The following is a 16226-nucleotide window of genomic DNA, read 5'->3' as shown; positions in this document are numbered from 1 at the left end:
TATATATGTAATTACTCTTCATTATAATTGCCTTCAGGAATCTCCACTGTTCTTTTTCTTTTTTCTTAATCATGTGGTTTGACCAGCTAATTGAGCCCCACAAACATAAAATTTGTTCGAAATAACAAGATCCCTAAGATGATCGTGATCCCATACCATACATACTTGATGTATTAATATTTATTTAAAGAAAATGAAAAGCAAAAATAAATTGTGTGTAGGTGAGAGAGTGAGACAAGTCAGAGAATCATACCATAAAACATATTTAAATGAAAAATACTATAAACAACATTAGGGTTTCTAATTTTATATTTACTCAACATTAGGGTCACGTGCATGTTCAATGCCTGGACAACATGTCGGGTGACGTGGCAATAGATTGAAGGTGGTGGACCTGAGCCGTCAGATTTGATGACTTGGATACACCTCATCTTATGCACATTTTTTTCCCCTTCTGCACATAAGTCACCTTCATCATTCCCATTTGGCCAAAGCCTTTAATTGTATTTTTCCTTTTTTTACTTTCCACTTTCACTTCAATGTTGAAATTGACAACTCACTTTTATTATTTAATTTTTTATTTTTAAGGCAGTTTCGTTTCGAGTGAGGATTGAATTCACGACTTTTATTTTTGGAGACGTGTGAAATTACCAATTAGACTATGTTAGGAACCGCAGCTCCTTGTTAAGAGTGTTTGCCTTAACAAGTTTTGAGTAATAGCATGATAATAACAATAATAATAAGGAAAAATGACGACATAAATTTCTAAAGTTTTATGCTAGTACAGTTTAGTCTATATTTTTTTAGGGATAAAATCACTATTATTTATTCTGAGTGTCTTCGTTACTCTCTACACTGTTATATTAGACAGAATGCCAGGTGAAACTTGGGATTTAACACAATTTAATAAAAAAAATTCTTAAAATTAATTCAACATGATAAAATCATAAAAGAAAAACAAATAAAAAGTCGAGATCCCCAATCTCATCTTCTCTCGTTCGCAACTCAAATCACACTCAATTTTTCTCGATACACTAAAATTATCATCAATGGAACCCAAAGTAGAGAAGAAGCACGTAGAGGAAAAGAAGGCCGATAAGGTTCCAATGAAGAAGAAGCCCAAGGCCGGAGTCGCGGAGGCCGGAGACAAGAAGAAGAAGAGGCACAAGAAGAGAGTTGAGACGTACAAGATCTACATCTTTACGGTTATTAAGCAAGTCCACCTAGACATCGGGATCTTCAGCATGGCGATGGGGATCATGAACAGCTTCACTAACGACAGAGAAATTTTTGTAATGCGTACCTTGGTTGTTCATGTGAAATGGACCAGAAAATGACGTAACTCCATTGAATGTTTCTCATAGCTTTGGCAAATTGTCCCTTTAATTTCTCTATCATTCTCTCCTCACTTTGGCAATCCATAACCATTTAAAAAAAATTACACTCACTCACTTCTTAAATCTTCAGTACCCCGAATGCAAGGACGGAGCCAGAAAAGCTCACCAGAGGGGGCTAATTTGTACATTTTCAAGGTAAAAATGTAAATTTGTTTAAAAATGGGCCAAAGTGTAAAACAAAAAAATGAAAGGGGGCTTGAGCCCCTCATCGGCCTACTGTAACTCTGTCCCTACCAAAATCTATAAAAAAAATGTCAGCAAGTACATGTCTTTAGTTTAGCTCAAGAAACACATAATCATATATAAATTTTTGTCTCAGAGCAAGAAAAATAAAAACATAATTCATCTTGGTTCGAGAGAGTAATATTTGAGTGAAGGTGGTCTTAGGTACAACTGAAAGACATAATAATTATTTTTTTTTTGGGTGACTCATTGTTAACAATCGTGGCACATGACATTCTGTTAACTTTTAACGTCAAATGAGTAACGGCAACACCCAAAACAAATTTTAGGAATTTTATCCGTCGAAAAAAAGAATAAAGACTAAACTATCTCTAACTTTAATCTAACTTATAACTTTAAAGATATATGCCGTCATTTTTCCTAATAATAACAACAATATTGCAATATTTTTGTAGATGAATAATAAATAACCACTGACTGGGTTTAAAATATCACAACTATCAATCACCACGTGTCGACAACATACAAATATCAACATACTTTAAACAAAAAACTACTTGACATCTTAAACTATACCAAATTCTCTTCACGTCACCCGTATATCTATCTTAAAGTAGGTTTGATATTTTACGAATCTTAAACTTCATATGAATATCATTTTTTTAGGAGTTGTAACAAAATATAGAAGGGTATAAATATCTATCCCTTAAAGAAAGAAATTACAGTCAATGCCTTATTATGAAGGAGTACATAAAGAGCACAAAAAGAAAAAGAAGAGGATTATTTGATCAGAAAAATTAATATGAATATTGATGTTGAAGATGAGAATAATAAAAAAAATAGCAATTTAGTGTAATGATTTTGAATATTAAATTGTCTCCTATTATTTTATTTTATATGATTACAACAGATTCGTCAAAACTTCATCACGTTCCTTTAAAAAATAAAGAAATCGAGATGAATCAATTTAATAGTTTATTGAAGGGGCAGATAACTTGACATCCTACTTGAATTAATAAAAGTTGTTGGGAAAATAATACATTTATACCCTGTGTTTTAGTAAAATGTCGACTTTAACCTTTGGTTTTCAAAAATGTCGGGACCATACATTCTGTTTAACTAAAATGACGAAATTATACCCTAAAATGGATAATAGTGTCACAAATCTCCTTTTCATTGATATTAAATCTTATATAAGAAAAACATAATCAAATACAAAACAGTATCCTAACTTTCAAATTTCCAATTTTGAAATAAAAATAGCCTTAAATTGAAATTAAATAATAAAATTCATATCTCCCAAGAGATGACTTCATTTTGTGTTCGAATTGCAACTCTGAATCATGGGTTCTCTGTTCGAATCTGTAATTTTGATGACAATCAACTGTCGATTTTTACCATTTTGCCTCATTTTGCATTCTTCACGATTAAGAGACTATTGTTTATTTTTTAGTTTTTAAATAATTACATACATGACACGAATGAATAAAGATAATTGGTGTTTACATATAAATATTATAGTCAACGTCATTGAAAAGTCAATAAAGGAAGATCTGTGGCACTGTTGTCTATTTCAGGGTATAATTTTGTCACTTTTGTTGAACAGAGGGTATGATCTCGACATTTTTGAAAACCAAAGGTTAAACTCGACATTTCACATATACGTGTCATTTTCTCACAGTTGAATATAGGAATAACTACAAACGACAACAGTTATACTTTTTATTGTCGTTTTAAAACATTGTTTACAAAAATAGTTTGAACTGTAGCCCAGCCCATTACAAAAATTGTATGTTGCATACAATTTTTAACATTTTTTTTTTTTCTGTGTCTTCTTCCTTTCTGAGCCCAAAAAAACTTCTAAATTTCTTAGAATAGGGCTCAACGCGGCTACAGCTTTTGCTTGGTCGGTCTATTCAACTTCGGGCAAGAAAAAGTAATGAAAGCATTGCTCGCAAAGAGCTCCAACATCAACGAGCTTCTCTAGAATTTCCGAGTTAAGGCGAAATTCTTATTTAACATCCTGTGTTAACTCATTTTCTTGTGTCATCTCATTCACTGGTTGACACGTGTATTTGTTATCCTAATTGAATAAGTTCTATATGTATATTATCATGTATTTCTAAATTATGGTGCTTTCGGTGCATTTCAACGTCATAATAATAATATTTTCATTGTCACTTTGTTTGTGTGAGCGCCGATTTGTCCTCTAATACATTTTCTTGTGTACTGTCAAAAACTTCTCTGGTTACTGTGATTCTTCTCTGGTTATTGTGATTCTTTTTTAGTTGCTTTTTCATTTTAGTTTAAGTTATCTTACGCCTAGTGATTGTTGATTTTTCTTGTTTTCATGTTTGTTTGTTTTTGCTACTTGTTTTGGTGGTGTGAAATCTTCTTGATTGTTACTATTATTTGTGTAAAGTTAATCTTTGGTCTTTGTTTGGGATTCAACTTTCACGTAATTTCGAGGTCTATTATTATTATTATTATTATTATGTGTATAAATATTATTGATTTACCTCTCCCTAACTGTTTTGGCCGGCTCTAAAAAAATTGTTTTAGGCTTTTTTTTTTTTTTTTTTTTTGGGTAGAGAGTGTTGTTGGGCCGATTGAGTGTTTATGCATTTATTTTTAGAGTATGTCAAAGCTTTTTGGGGATGTTATTTCTTAAAAAAAAAAAAAAAAAATCTTATAAAACTATATGTACGATATTTTTTTGGGCTTAAAATTATATGTAGATACATTCCTTTATGTACTTTGAAAAATGTTGATTAGGAGCCTAGAAGTGTAAGCTAATATTTATTATTAGCTAATTCTCTTTCTGATTTAATGTTCCTTCCAATGTTTTTTTTTTTTTTTTTTTATTAAATTAGCTGTAGAATATGAAATTTTATATATAATTAGTTGATTTTTTAACTTGAATATTTATCATTATTTTGATTTTGTACTTTGTATTGAACTATGTCATAAGTTTTAGGCTTTTTTTGGGGGGGGGGGGGGGGAGGAGGGGCTGAGTGTTATGCATTTATTTTTAGAGTCTGTCAAAGCTTTTGGGGATGTTAATCAATCTATTTCTTAAAAAAAAAATTCTTATAAAACTATATGTACGATATTTTTTTGGGCTTAGAATTATATGTAAATACATTCCTTTATGTACTTTGAAAAATGTTGATTAGGAGCCTAGAAGTGTAAGCTAATATTTATTATTATTATTCTTATTATTCTTATTATTATTATTTGTTTGGGTGGTGTGAAATCTTTTTGTGTAAGTTAATCTTTGGTGTTATTTTTCTTTTTGGCCACTTGTTTTTGACATCCTGGTATTGTTTGTGTAACCTTATTTTGTGTTTTTTTTTTTGCAACTTGTTTTGGTGGTGTAAAATCTTATTGCTTGTTGGTATAGTTTGCATAAGCTAATCTTTGGGTTTTTTTTTTTTTTTTTTTTGTTATATGTTTTGGTAATGTGAATTGTATTTGATTGTTGCTAGTTTGTGTAAACTTCTTTATTTTTTTAATTATATCTAGTCGAGTAATTGATGTGCGCATGTATAGTATGTGTACCATTTTAAATTTTGTATAAATGAATAAGATTTCTTACTTTGTCTTGCTCTCGAACTGCAAAGGCTTGATCTTTCTCTCTCCTAGAGAGAGAGAGAGAGAGAGAGAGAGAGAGAGAGAGAGAGAGAGAGAGAGAGAGAGAGAGAGAGAGATGACGAAGAAGATTGTGTTCTCACTATATTAGCTTTTTCGAGTAATCACTATCTAAGTATGTGTATCATTACAAGTATGTTTTCAAATCAATGCCTTTTTAGTATAAAGTTTTGTATAAATGTTGTTCCCGTCATTAATAGGAGAAAAACATGAAATATGTATAGAAGTCTGGACAATTAGTTTTAATTTTACAAATAAATATGATATTCCAATCCGAACTCTTGAAATGACAGAAGACATGATTTTCAAATGAAAACGACTAGTTTGTCATCTGGGCAAATGTACATGTCTTTTTTAGATATTTTCGTTATCTTTTTGTTCTTTAGATACTTGAAAAGCCAGAATCCAAGATCATCTAATTGCCACCAAGAAAAAAAAAAAATCGGTCACCAGACTTTGGTGGCTCATATTCTCAATTATAATGTGAAATACCCATCACAATTCTGCCTCTATATGAATTTCTAACAAAACAGAAATATACAATTAAATGAATACGAAATAGGCAACTATATTTTTAATCCAAAGTGCTATGTTTATTCCTTTTCATTGCTTTTTTTTTTCTTGGCTGAGATTCAAAAATGAGATTAGCTCACTCTCAACATGTAACGCAAAAAATAATAAGGCTCTAATACATATGTCTGCTTTCTTACTCTTTTGGCTTTTGAATTCCAAGCCAACGTACAAAATCAACCCACCTGAAAACACACATGTACAAAAAATGGGACATTAGGAAAAAAAAAAAGAAGATGAAATAAGAAAAAAAAAAAAAGACATTGATTTTAATTTTAGTCTTGAATCTTACATCATTGAGCCCAAAAATGTGTTGCTGGTTCTAACAACGAAGCAAACCGCGCTTAGCGCAATTTTTTGCCGGTGTAACAATGGTTCTAAAATCCGTTGCTCGATTACTCCAGCCAAAATTTGGTACCTGTTCAAACCCAAAAAAAAAAAAAAAAAAAATCTTTATTGAATAAAATGTTCAATACTCTTAATTTTGTTTAAAATGTTTTATTTCAAGAAAAAATTTGTGTACCTGAGATTGCTAGAGATGGACATGTAAAATCCATAGGCAAAGCTGGTCGACAAAACCGGAAGATCTTCTTCTCGGCCCGGGAAAGACTTGTCGATGAGTTTCCTCGCCTTTATCAATGTATTTGTCACTCCTGTCCCAATCTTTAAAGAGAAATAGAAAGAAAGTACAAAGAAATCAGTTCAAGGAATATAAATTATGACACCAAGAATATGCTATGAAAAAAATAAATTCCCAAGAAGCAATATAGTTTGATAAGATGTGAATAAAAAGCTTACCACAGAAGCGCTACTTCCTACTAAAAACAGCTTGGCACCATTTCTCTGCACAAACAAACATATTAAGAACATAATATTCCGTACAATTATTCTAATATATCATTATATCTTTAGTTACGAATTGTACATACCACAATTGCACCTAGTCTTTGTAAGTTCGAATAAGATGTCCCAGGAAAAGCCACCTGTACAAATCATGCAGATTCAATAAGCACATACACACATTTATAATAATAATAATATATAAAAAGTATTTAATAATTATGTAATAACCTGAAAAGCATTTTCAGGGCAGCCGAAAAAGAACTTGGCAATGGGACCAACTCCGGCAGCCACCGGCGACCGGAGAGAAATAGTCGGCGCCGGAAGCCATACCAGCATGAAATCCGCTACAAGTGCCATCACCTATACAAATGCATGTATTATTTAATGTGTTTTTTTGCACACTATTTAGTATATATAATTTATCAGAATAAAGACGTACCACGTCGGCACAAACGAAATCAAGCTCCTTGGTGAAATTTTCCCTACGTCTTTCCACCTCCGCCGCAGTCTATATACACAAAAAAGGAAAAAAAAAAGAGGAATAAATATATATATATATATATATATATATATATATATATATATATATATATATAGTTTCTTTAATATCAAGATTAATACCGATTTTTCATTGCAGATTTTATTGGCCATTTTCTTTCATTTAAACTTATAAAGTTTGTCGTATTTCCCTCTTCTTCTTTTTTTTTTCAATCCATATGTTTTGTATTTCTCTTTGTCGCCTCATATCTTCTCAAGTTCGTCAATAATTTTAGATAAACAATCTAAAGTATCCCAAATTTCAAATCGAATGGATATTTTTGAAATTTCAAGATAAGTGAGGCGGTATATATAATATATTTCAATTCAATTACTATGAAGATACATATATATATATATATATATATATATATATTATATATACACACCTTGGTGAAAATGCCAATGATACACTCAATGGCGACTTTAGTCAAGAAGAGATCATCAGCGAGAAGCCTCTCCTTGAAGCCTTCGAAGTTTAGAAGCCACCGGAAAATTGGAGACTTCTCCAACTCAAGGAATCGCTCAGCCACTTTTCCCGGCAGCCTCCCGGCCGCCGCCGCCGCCGCCACGTCAGCGGGAAGGCTCTCCAACCCGCGCCCCGCCTCTCCCAAAACCACCATCGCCTCCTCTTTGTTCCTCCGTCTCTCCTCCTCTCCCTCGTCCCCGTCCCCGCCGGAGCCGCCGTGGCCTCCGCCGGAGCCGCCGGAGTCCCCGCCGTCGGAGGAGGAGAGTGGCCGGAGGAGGGAGGGACGGGGCCGGGAGAGGAGGAGAGAGAGCGTGGCCGCGGGGTTTTTGTGGTGTAGTTTTTGGAAGCTTCTTCCGAAATTTTGATGGGGTGATGATGATAATAAAAGTGTAGATGAAATTAGGTTTTTGTTTTGGCGATGACAAGAGAAGCTCGAGAATGTGGCGGCGACCGCCATTTCGGGTGCCTCTCTCTCTCTCTCTCTCTCTCTCTCTCTCTCTCTCTCTCTCTCTCTCTCTCTCTCTCTCTCTCTCTCTCTCTCTCTTCCTAGACAAAGGAGGAAGAGAGTGGGAGATTTATGTGAAGATGTGTTAATAGATTTTGGTTGATTTTATTGATGAAGGAGAGAGGTGTTATATGAAGTAATAGAAGTAATGTATGTATATTATGTGTTTGTTTGTTATATGATGATAATAATAATATGAGCTTTTGGTTCATATATTTGTTGTTATTTTGTGTCGATAAATTGTAATGGGTGCGAAAGTATATGCGTATATAAGTTTTGGTTTTGTGTTTTGTGATGAGATATTGTATGAAGAGAGAAAAAGGGAATGGAAAATGGTGTGTTTGAGAATCGAGAGAGAAGAGAAATGTGTGACAGACAATCGTCGATGGCTAAGTTGAAGTGATAAGAGAATGAGCAACATGTTGTGCCATGCATTACTTTTTTTTTTTTTTTGGAAGTACGTGAGTGACCAATGTATATTCACAACTTGGTCTATTGACTTGGGAAAAATATATTATAACGATATGGTTTAGTGATTAATCGGGGAAAGTGAAAAATCAAAGAAAATTAGGAACCATATACTAAAAAGTACAGATGTTCGGTATAAATTTATTTGTTGAAAGAATGGTTTAAACTTGTTAGAGAAAACTGAGTGAAAGAGACAAGAGAGAAAGAGCGAGAGGGAGTGTGAGATTGGCGACCAAAATACATGGTCAATGAGGGCATGTGATATGCACGCGCTTTCTAGTGGAAATCTATTGCTTGAAAGTTATATATCATCAATGTCGTTATTTAGATCCCTCTTTTTAAAACGTCACCATTTATAGAAAATCTGACTATCTATTGCAAATATTATTGAAAGTTAAGACAAAGCATGACATGAGCTAATCGTTAGTACAAGTCGCTATCTTATGTAATTAGTTCCATCTTAAAACGAATTTAAGCGCCATTATGCCAAAAGCAAATAGTTAGGGGATTTCATTATTTCTTATGCTATATATGTCTCAACTTGATTTATTTATGCTATATATGTCTCAACTTGATTTATTTTGCGATTCTTTCCCTATAGTTACTGACGAAATTCAACGTCTACAAATAAAAAAAACATCAATCTTTCAAAGATTGATGTTTTTCGAAAGAAACATATTTTCTTTACGGCATTCCTTTATTTCATAACAAACACCGTTACAAGAGATTAAAGAAATACACACATATATATAGCATTATACCGATCACATGTGCGATACAACTTTCAATGAGATATAAAACTAACTCGTCTTCAAAGCTCCATTGTTGGATAGAGAAGACTCCTCTCAACCGTTGATGCACTAAGCGTGATTCTGAGATGAACAAGACCTGAAGACTATGTCACGTCAGCCCCTTTAGACTTCATATTTTAAAATTCTAGTATGACTATCTAATTATTAAAAGGATAGCCTAAAATAAAAGAAGGCGTATACACTATATTATGTGAGGTATAGACATTAATTAGTTGTGTCGTGTCTTTAATATTTGAATAATTAAGTGATAAAATTATTGTGAAATTCTCCAAAGTTGTAGCGTCTGAGCTTGAATCACGCATGAGATGCGCTTTACTTATAATATCTCTTGCACCTAAAAAATGTCTTAAAGTCACAGACAAAAATATCGCAGAATACGACAAACTTGAATTCGGACTGTACCAAGACGCAGTGAAATCCGAACGTAGGCAATAACGTTTTTCCAGAGAAAAGTGTTTCAGAGAGGGGAGAGATAGATTTGAAAAACAAGTGACGAATTCCAAAAACTCAGCGTGATTTATATAGGAAATCATACCTGTTTGCGTAAGGTAACGACGAGCAGTTGTACTTGTTCGCTTGAACGACAATTATAGTCGCAAACGAAGCAACCGTTGGTCAAATGGCTGTTCGTTTCCAAAACGACGCAACTGTTCGTTCAAACAGACATTAAGAAATAACCATCATGTCAGAGGAGGCGACCGTTGGTAAGGCAACCGCCACGGCGAGAATCGCCGCGAGAGAGCCCACGAACCGCGCCATTTCTCCGGGCTCGCCACGAGCCCACGTGACATCGTGCTGAAGCGCCTAAGTGCGCCTACAAAGCGCCACTAACGCTTCTACATCCGAGCCTGATGTCAATGTCGTGCTTGCTTGCTGTCACGCCCCGGGGAAATGAGGTGTGGTTATTGAATAAAATTAAACACTAATAAACTTTACATAACTATCCTATGGGGCATACTCAGTTATTTACTTTACAAGTCCAAAGATAAAAGAAAGAAAACGAAAAATAAAACCAACCTTCGACACTTGATAATCTATCCAGCGAAAACCTTCAAACTCTCGACCACACTTAATCCCGAGGTCTTCCTAACCCTTCTCCTTCTCACCCTGATTATAAGAAAAAATTGAGGAAATATGGGTGAGCCTGAGGCTCAGTAGGTGCTATAGTAATGGTTTGATTTTTAAAAAGATTTTCGAAAATAATACTTACTTTATAATAATAATATTCTTGTCACGCGTAAATCACCATACACGTACAAGTATAAATGAATGTAAATGACAGAAATGTAAATGACGGAATGCTGATGCTAGAAATGTAAATGCAAGAAATGCAATTGAATTTAAATGTGCATATACGCTCATTTAAACGTATACTATTTCCTGAGCCCCTGTCAACATAACCCGTGACAGTCCTCTGATCAGAATGGTGCACTCTCCATACCCTTATATATACGATTGCACTATCCGCTTCATATATATACGTTCCCGGCTCTATCAAGATATACAAAAAATTTTATTTCGCAAATACGGGATATATGTATAATGTCGAAAATATTCTCAACTTCATGATCAGATATCCTGAGATGAAGTTCAGCCACATTTTCTAAGAACGGTTTAGGTTTCATGGCACGTTCACAACCATTTTCATTTCGAAAATAATATATACTTGAGGCCAAACCATAAAATAAGGAGAGAAGGGTTATAATAACCTACCTCGAGAGTAAGCGTCTATGTCGCTCTTCCACGAGACGTTCGCTCGTCCTGTGAACTTGAACGTTCACTAAAACCGAGACTCCAGATGTTCACTTACATCGTGAACCCTCTAAACGACTTTCAGTCTTGAGTCCTATCACGATAAATCAAACCGATTCTGAATACGAATCCTATGAGTAGTCCGCAATACTCAAACTCAAACGTACGATTTAAAAGAAGCGTAGAACCCAAAGACATATAATCCTATGAGTAGTCCTCACTACTCAAACTCAAACATATGATTTAAAAGAATCGTAGAACCCAAAGACATATCCTCGGAACAAAACTTCAAACGATACGAGAATGTGTAAATTCGAACGAAAAACTACGATCAATCTCAAAACCGGGAAATAATTATAATAAGCAAGCTCGTTCTCCTTTGAACGAATCTAATCTCATTTATCCATAGTGAAACTAAAAAATAATTCCAACAAACGAATATCGTTCCTTTTCTTTTTCCGGATTTCAAGGAAAGTACCCAAACTTATTATTCCAAATCCAAAAATACTGGAAATAATTCTTAGAAAATTAATTTACATAATTTTCTCGTCCTTTTGATTAACTTTATTTACAAAATTAATCTTAAAATTTCGAGTCGCTACACTTGCGCAAGCAACGCGTGCGAGAGAGTGATAAGTGGCACTCTCTAGGTTCTATAGCAACTTATTAATTGAATTAGTTTTACATTTTTGCCCTTACGCTATTTTAATTAGGCAGTTTTTTTTTAAATTTCGAATCAAATATTGAAACCGAATAGGGAAGTTTTCAAATTTGAAATTTGAATTTTCCAGTAGATTTTGAAAGTTCTCATCCCATTTATTGTTATGTATTTGGAAGTTTTCAGCGTTGACATTATGTAATTAGTTTCTATTTTCGTGGCAATTCATTATGGATAAAATCTGTAAATATTTCTTCATTTATTGATATTATTTTGTCTTCCATATATTCATAATTTCCAGAATTTTCGTGCCCAAAATATTTCAAGAATTTTTTTCAGTTTATTTACACGAATATACTGTAAATATGTTTTGTATTTACAGTGAATATACTGTAAATATGCTTTGTATTTACAATGAATATACTGTAAATATTCTTCGTATTTACACGAATATACTGTAAATATGTTTTCTATTTACACGAACATACTATTAATGTGAGCAACAACAAAAAAAAAACTGTTCTTCGCGGAGTCCATGATTCCGATCGGGACCTTTGGACGCAGATCGCGGAGAGGAGGACGAAGTGAGAGGCGCCACAGTTTTTCCCAGCGACGAGGCTGTTCTTCGTGGCAGATCGCGGAGAGGAGGAAGAAGTGAGAGGCACCGGAGTTTTTTCCGGCGACGTGGCTGTTCTTCGTGGCAGATTTACCTCTCAGCGTGGACGACGGGTGGGCCGATCGATCGAGATCAGTCCCAGGTGGTGGGAATCCAAGGAGATCCGAGAATTTCCTGGTCCTCCGATCATTGAAGTACACGAAACCCACATGCAAAACGCACTGAAAGGCGTACCCAGAGACCCAAGCCCGAGAGGCGTCGAGGGTTTCTCGTGGAACGTCGAGAAGAGGACGAAGAACGAGACGAGGACGAAAGCGAGGTTCCAGATCACGTCCAGGACCATGATCGGCTGCGAGTACGCGCAACTCTCTCCGCCGCCGGAGATTTGTTCTTCTCTGTCGTCTTCGTCATCGTCGTCGGCGAGGATGGCGGCGGCGAGGAGGCGGGGAGAGAAGGAGGAGGGTGTTGGTGGAGTGATGTGGTGGCTTCGGAGGATAGGGTGGGTTGTGGAGAGAGTGAGGAGCAACAAAATAATGAATTTTAATTTGCTTACAGAAATAACGCGACAATTATGATGACCAAATCTTTGTAATTATGTTTTATTATTCAGTTTAAAATGAGCTTGATATTTATTGAGGTCTGTTTGATCTTTTAATTAGTTGTTAATTGGTGGGCGTGGCTATTTACTGGAAATTAACAAAAGGTTGGCTAAAAACAATAGCTCTATAACCAAATGGCTATTCACCTATATAACCCATAAAAAAAAAGGTATTTGTGGAATCTTCGAAAATTTGAGATTCTCAGAAATTTACACATCTTTAATCGAGACATTTGTGGAATTTCCCCATTTATTGTATTATCATATATTTTTTGGAAACTATATATTGTTTAATTTATGATGGATATATATTTATTATTGATATATTCCAAATTCAAGGAAATTGGATTAGATAGATAACAAGCAAGCAGAGGAACAAGGCTTTGCATTTCTTGTGTTGCAGAGAGACTGACTCTCTCACTCTAACCAGCTAAGCTTACAGCCATGGCTTCCAGCTGTACGGCCACACCTTCGTCGTCGCTCATGCTATCGTACGCCTCGTCGTCCGTGCTCCCCCAAGACGTCACTCCCTCTCTCCTCTCCTTCAAGCCCAAGCCCAGGTCTTTCTCTCTCTACTCCTCCTCTCCCCTCCTCCGCCGCCACGTGGCAGTCTCCGCCGTCGCAACCGAGACCGCCGAAGCCGACGTGGCCGACGCCGGAGACTCGCCGGTGCAATCCGAGTCTGGCAAGCCCAAAAAAGGGAAAGCCGCTCTGCTTCTCAAGAGAGATAGGGTATGCCAAAACCAAGAAAAAAAGATTGAATCTTTGAAGTGAGATGAGAGATTGATTTGTGGTTTGTTTCGATTGATTTATTTGCATTTCTGTGTGAATTTCTAGACTTTCGTTACTGCTGTGGGGTTCCATTATCAGGAAATTTTGCCTTTTTTTTTACTCGACAGTATATGTGCCTAGCAATTTTGGTTTCCTTGTACTGAAATTTCTATATTCACCATAAATTCGTTGTGTAGACTAGGGCTCTAAATTTTGGCGTAAAATTTCCATGAAAAATAGGTTTTTATAAGTGAAAAAATGAAAATATAAACTGATTTATGTAAGATTATGTATAATACTAGAGGATAATTGAAGTTGGGTTATCATGAAATACGTTTGAATCAAACAATTCTTTGTTGTTGTTGTTGTTGTTGTTGTTGTTATTGTTGTTGTTGATAGTGAAGTTTGTGTGTCTCAGACAAGGTCTAAGAGATTCTTGGAGATTCAGAAGCTGAGGGAAGTGAAGCAAGAGTACGATGTGAAGACGGCGATCTCGTTGTTGAAGTCAATGACCAACACAAAGTTCGTCGAATCTGCCGAAGCTCATTTCCGTCTCAACATCGACCCCAAATACAACGATCAACAGCTTAGGGCAACCGTGAGTTTTGATATCCAGAAAAAAAAACTGTATCCCGAGAGAGAGAGAGAGAGAGAGAGAGAGAGAGAGAGAGAGAGAGAGAGAGTATGTTTTTGCTCTCTTCTTATTTTTCTCGGTGTTTTTATCTTAGGTGAATCTTCCAAAGGGAACAGGACAGGTCGTTAAAGTTGCCGTTCTCACTCAAGGTACTTGAGTTTCTTGACATATATTTATACATCATGATTCATGATTCATCTTTCTAGTTCTCTCTCTGAGATTGTAGTTTTGTATGTGCAGGTGAGAGATTTGAAGAGGCGAAGAACGCGGGAGCGGATATAGTCGGGGGAGAAGATTTGATAGAGCAGATCAAAGGAGGGTTTATGGAATTCGACAAGTTAATTGCTTCTCCGGATATGATGCCCAAGGTAAGTTATTCGATTCCGTGCCGTTAAAGATGCGATCTTTCCGTGGAATCCAATGACATTACTTGATTGATTGTCTCAGGTTGCGGCGCTCGGAAAAATATTGGGACCGCGAGGTCTCATGCCCAACCCCAAAGCCGGGACCGTGACACCTAATATACCTCAGGTACGCTTTACAACATTTAGAAATAAAATAAAATAAAAAATGTTTTTTTTTTTTTCCTTCCATGAACTGTTGTTGCAATGATGGTTGGTACACTAATATTTGAATCAGAATGGTCCTCGAACTATTGACTTTGTAGCATTTTTTTGTTGTGATGAAATTCCAACACTTACCAACACGTATTTACACGAGTACCGTGATTATACTTCTAAAAAGTATCGATAGATAATAAAATCATACTCTAAAAATTCAAATTCTGTAGTATTTTTTTTTATGTAGTGGTTTTTTAGGGCCAGGAGAACAAAATTCAGTTATTTCTTTTTAATAAATTAAGAAGCTACTTAAGTTAAGAGACCAGAATGTTGCTCGCTCAAGGTAAAAAGAAGAAAAAATGTCTTGAACTTAATCTGCAACATCAACTAAAATCGAAGTAATTTTTTTTTTTTTTTTTTTAAGGCTATAGCAGAGTTCAAGCAAGGAAAGGTCGAGTTCCGGGCAGACAAAACTGGGATAGTTCACTTGCCTTTCGGAAAAGCCGACTTCTCCGAAGAAGATCTTATTGCCAACTTGCTCGCCGCAATAGTATGTTCTGTTCTCCGTTGCGCTTAATTTTTTTTTCCAAATATTATGCGCTGAATAAATATACCAACTCGTTTGTTAATTATATAACACGACAGAAATCTGTGGAAACAAACAAGCCACCGGGGGCGAAAGGGGTATACTGGAAAAGTGCACACGTGTGCTCATCGATGGGACCGTCGATTCGGTTAAACATACGGGAAATGCTCGACTACAAGCCTTGATAATGAGTGTATTATTACACCTGTAAATTTGTTTGTGCTTGCAAATTGATTGTTTAGTTGAGTTTGTTGTAGAAGAGAGGCTAGGATCACAGAAGAAATGAAGACCTTTTTGGTGTTGTATCTTTATTTGAGGACTGCTTTACAGATACAACTGTCTTCTACAGAATGAAAAACATCCATGTACTTTAAATGTTTATTATTATTATAATTACGATTATAATTATAGTTAGAGAAATTTCATTAATTGGGCTTAATAAGCCATTAAATATCAAGATTAGACCATAATGTTTAAAAATATCTAAATATGGACTTTTGACCCAAAATCGGACAAAAATACCTCTGAACCCTATACATTTCTCACACTCCATTTTTATCATTTCAATCACACTTCAATCCTCTCTACTTAAGCGGGTTTCAAAAGAATCATGAGT

General features: G+C 35.2%; 2 protein-coding genes across 2 annotated transcripts; one reads left to right on the top strand and one right to left on the bottom strand.

The window, feature by feature from the left end:
- Positions 1 to 5663: 5663 nt before the first annotated feature.
- Positions 5664 to 8259, bottom strand: LOC149382805 (protein RETICULATA-RELATED 4, chloroplastic-like). The gene is made up of 8 exons (XM_089628931.1): positions 7571 to 8259; positions 7084 to 7152; positions 6873 to 7004; positions 6731 to 6784; positions 6600 to 6644; positions 6325 to 6464; positions 6094 to 6219; positions 5664 to 5986 (listed from the first exon to the last, which is right to left on the bottom strand). The coding sequence occupies exons 1-8, from the start codon at positions 8105 to 8107 to the stop codon at positions 5938 to 5940; spliced, it is 1152 nt and encodes a 383-aa protein (XP_089485057.1). The 5' UTR covers positions 8108 to 8259; the 3' UTR covers positions 5664 to 5937.
- Positions 8260 to 13384: 5125 nt separating this feature from the next.
- Positions 13385 to 16030, top strand: EMB3126 (Ribosomal protein L1p/L10e family). The gene is made up of 7 exons (XM_089629462.1): positions 13385 to 13791; positions 14249 to 14428; positions 14559 to 14613; positions 14705 to 14832; positions 14912 to 14995; positions 15449 to 15574; positions 15670 to 16030. Exons 1-7 carry the CDS (start codon positions 13504 to 13506, stop codon positions 15793 to 15795), a joined length of 987 nt encoding a protein of 328 aa, XP_089485588.1. The 5' UTR covers positions 13385 to 13503; the 3' UTR covers positions 15796 to 16030.
- Positions 16031 to 16226: the final 196 nt, after the last annotated feature.

Source organism: Urtica dioica, chromosome 10, assembly GCF_054948205.1.
Source record: "Urtica dioica subsp. dioica isolate 48M chromosome 10, U.dioica_male_clone48M_v1_H2, whole genome shotgun sequence".
Classification (NCBI taxonomy): domain Eukaryota; kingdom Viridiplantae; phylum Streptophyta; class Magnoliopsida; order Rosales; family Urticaceae; genus Urtica; species Urtica dioica.
The sequence above is the reverse complement of the archived record's forward strand: the minus strand, read 5'-3'. Positions and strand labels throughout refer to the sequence as shown.